This window comes from Cyprinodon tularosa, unplaced genomic scaffold (assembly GCF_016077235.1).
Source record: "Cyprinodon tularosa strain WSP-4 unplaced genomic scaffold, ASM1607723v1 ctg1364, whole genome shotgun sequence".
NCBI lineage: Eukaryota > Metazoa > Chordata > Actinopteri > Cyprinodontiformes > Cyprinodontidae > Cyprinodon > Cyprinodon tularosa.
Window position 1 is genome coordinate 29,206 of NW_024038183.1, and position 4,087 is coordinate 33,292.

The window sequence follows — 4,087 nt, forward strand, 5'->3', positions numbered from 1 at the left end:
ATATCTGGCTGGGGGACTACCGATGAAAATTAGCACTCCTTAGCTAACTCGGGTATATTTACATTGTTTTAATGTTTATTAATGTACACTGTCCCCTTTCAAATAAACAATAAATGAATAAATGAAATGAAATCTAGCTCCGCCCCTGAGTACCTTGAATATTTCCTAACAGCAGTGCTGGCCCCTCCCGGAGCCTCTGGCCCCACCCGGGGCCTCTGGCCCCTCCTTGTCTGTCTGCAGGAGGGATGAAAACTCAGGTGCGCCTCAGCGCTGCGTAAAGACGCGACGGAGCTCCTTGGCAAAAAGTCGAGATTTGCTGCGCGAAGCTGAAAGTAAAGACCGACAATAAATCCTGATCTCCTGAAAAAAAGAAATAAAACTCATTCCAGTATAAAGGCCTAAAGGACAAACATATCTAAGAGGAAGGTAAGTGATGGAAGCCAAAGTTTGATCTCCTTTCTTTTATCAATTCATTCAAATTTTAAATGCTGTTGATATTTTTATCTTATATTTACCATGAAATTAGATGCATTACGGTATGTTCCAAAACAAACAAAAAATACAATAAGATAAAGTTTGATTCGATGTAAATCTGCACTAGAACCATTTTCTTTTGTTCTTTGTCTAATAATAACACACTTTGTTCTGATAATTGAGAGTTATGATATGGTTTCATGGATTAAGGTAGTTTGAGTAGTTTTTGAAAAATACCAAAACAGTTTTAATGAGTAACTTATCATTTTAAGCACTGGCTAAATAAGCTATGGAAGCTTTCATGTATTTTTTTGGGTCAGTTTCATTGCTACACTTATGTGCACTGTTTTTAGTGTCAAACAGTTTGTTCTGTGGCCTGATTACTAAAACTAAATCTCATCAAACTGCTTAGCGCCTCTGACATGTAGAGACTGTTTAACTTAAGTTGTTGTAATTTGACTCTAAAGCGCAGAATTTACTGTAACTTTTCCATGTTAAGCAATTTGTTTCAGGCAATCTTGTTTTTCACGTGATGATGATGATGTTGAAATGGTCTCTTTAACACAGTTGTCACACAATAGATGAAGTTGTCTGAGGAAAGAGTGAGCTGAACAGAGCAGATGATTTCACTCTATCCTCTGGTTTATGCAGCTGAGTCCTTCTTTTATCTCCCACAGGAGCTTCCAGGGTCCTTGCCTCTACAATGAGTTGGGGGGCCCTCTATGCCCAACTGGGCGGCGTCAACAAACACTCCACCAGCCTCGGGAAGATCTGGCTCTCCGTCCTCTTCATCTTCCGTATCACTATCCTAGTCCTGGCTGCAGAGAGCGTTTGGGGAGACGAGCAGTCGGACTTTACGTGCAACACGCAGCAGCCCGGTTGCAAGAACGTCTGCTATGACCACTTCTTCCCTGTGTCACATATCCGGATGTGGTGCCTGCAGCTCATCTTTGTGTCCACACCAGCTCTGCTCGTAGCCATGCATGTGGCGTACAGAAAGCGTGGGGATAAGAAGACCATGCTGGCCTCCAATGGCACGGAAAAAACCGACCTTGAGACCCTAAAGAAAAGACGTCTGCCCATTACGGGCCCTCTTTGGTGGACCTACACCTGCAGCCTGTTCTTCCGGCTCATCTTTGAAGGCGGTTTCATGTATGCCTTGTACTTCGTCTACGATGGCTTCCAGATGCCCCGGCTGGTGAAGTGCGAACAGTGGCCTTGCCCAAATAAGGTGGACTGCTTTATCTCCAGGCCAACGGAGAAAACCGTCTTCACCATCTTCATGGTAGCGTCCTCGGCCATCTGCATGGTGCTGAACGTGGCCGAGCTGTTGTATCTCATCGTCAAGGCACTCTTGAGGTGCTCGAACCGGTCAAACAAGAGGAAACACCCCTACACAGAGAACATGACAAGGGACAACAAGAAGAACGAGATGCTGTTGTCGTCCTCTACGGACACGTCCAGCAACAAGACCATGTGCTAAAGAACAAAGAGAGGGATAAACTGTAGATCCAATCTGTGAAACTCCATTAGAGATGTCTTGCGGGATGCATAGTCTGATTTTACTGTGGCAAGACTTTAGTTCAGCTTCTTAACCAGCAGCAGAACTTATATTGACCAGACAGAAGGTAACTTGGGTGGTTTTGTCTCAAACATGGCCCTAGATTTCCCACTCTTGCACTATATTGCTCACAGCATAATGTCTTGGTTATGTAGCTTTGTTTAATTCTACCAGCCGTTATTTTAAGTCCATCGACCGAAAGAAGGTCACCTGCACACAAACAGACCAGTTTAAGCAAAAACTAAATCAGTTTACAAGTCAGAGAAATCCCTTTAAATCTTCAAGAACAATCTGCTGTAATCTGAGAGGCAATGGAGATGAAATGTGCAATGTCCCCTGCTGAATGTTGCCTCAACACTGCTTTGGATAGATATTTCTTCTTTAGAAGTGGTTGAAGAAGCATAGATTTGCTCAGTTTTTCAAATAACAACAAAAAAGCAAACTGCAGAAAAAAACAGGAAGGCGTCGATTTTCTAACACTGGAGATCTGTGCTTGACTAGTAATAGAAATGTGAGTATTGTGTTGTTCTGGAGGTAAATGAGCCTACACTGACACCTAGTGGTGAATGAAGGGGGTAATTGATGCAGGGCTTCAGATCATTTTTATGGTAACTGATCAAAGATGGATGGATGAAAGATTTTGCTGTATTGACTGACTTTATCTTTTTAAATGTTGTTTTTTGTGTATGAAGAATTTATTTAGAAGTGTGCCTTCATTTCACTTTAATAGGCGAATATAATCAATTTAATAATAATCGACTGATTTTGTTTTGTGAGTCGATTACCAGAGGACAAAATGAGACGGCATTCCTCTTAAAATTCACCAACTGATTATGGCATTCAACCAGCTTGAGAAAGAAAATCTGTCAGGTGGTTCTGCAATTAAGGTATTTTTTTAAAGGCTGTTTTTAACTTTTGTCTTTGAATTTCCATAAACCTGTAGGATTTTTTGTATTTTTTTTTTCCTTTGGGGCTTGCAAAAATAATTCACACCACTTGAATTTTTGTCACATTTCTTCATGTTGCAACCACAAACGGTTGTATTTCAACATAAAATAATGTAAGATTCTAATTAATATGCTGCAAGTTTTCTTATGTTTTTTTTTAATGCATGTATTTGTATTTAACTTTAGTGAGCCAGTTCCTTTTAGAACCGTCATTCTGCAAGCCTATTGTGGAACATCATAGAGCAACACAAATCTTATCACAGTTTCTTATTGGACTTAAGGTTAGGACTTGGACTGGTTCCCCCATTAAACTCCTGAAACGTGTATCTCCCCCAGTCCCAAACCATTTGCCCTCTCTAGTTGAGTTTTCCTCTCATCCCTGTAGTGAGTACCGTCCAACTTCCTCATCAACTCAGACCAGCTTTGCTTTCCCCATAGCCTAATACTTCCACCACTATGCTTTACTACGGGGATAGTGCAAACCACAGCACCCTCTTTCCCTTGTTGGATAAAGGGGGAGTGATGGTCTAGGGGTTAGGGCATAGAGCTTGGAGTCCTGAGGTTGTGAGTTTGAAACCCACTCCCACAGACTGCAACTCTGGGGCCCTGTGCAAGACCCTTAACCCCTCGCTGCTCCCCAAGCGCTGCAAATGGCAACCCACTGATCCCGAAGAGGATGGGTTAAATGCAGGGAGGGAATTTCCTTGTGCTGTACTTGTGACAATGTAATGACAAAAAAAAAAATAACTCTACATGATGGATTGAATGATCTTTTGTTCAAGTAATGTCTTTTTTAACCCCACAGTACTTTCAAAAAACATACATTCCCCCATCTACTGTCCACCTTGGTCCTCATGATGCAGATTTTTTTATGAATGTTCTCTAACAAACCTCTGAGGTTGGTTTTATCTTAAAATCTGTTTACAAATGAGGCAACATCTGTCCTGAATGATGTGTGAGGCCAAAGCTTTCTGATTATGGGATTGGATTCATATGCGCTCCACGCCTTTCAGATTATTACTTCTAAAGAATATAATCTGTGGTCACTTTTCATTATACGTCCCAGCTATGTTATAAGTGGTATAGCGCATTAAATTAGAATAAA

The 4,087-nt window shown here is 41.4% G+C and overlaps 1 protein-coding gene across 1 annotated transcript; it reads left to right on the plus strand.

Annotated features, from left to right (window-relative positions):
• The first annotated feature begins 227 nt into the window (after positions 1–227).
• Positions 228–2,490, plus strand: gjb8 (gap junction protein beta 8). The gene is made up of 2 exons (XM_038277978.1): positions 228–426; positions 1,152–2,490. Exon 2 carries the CDS (start codon positions 1,178–1,180, stop codon positions 1,955–1,957), a length of 780 nt encoding a protein of 259 aa, XP_038133906.1. The 5' UTR covers positions 228–426; positions 1,152–1,177; the 3' UTR covers positions 1,958–2,490.
• Positions 2,491–4,087: the final 1,597 nt, after the last annotated feature.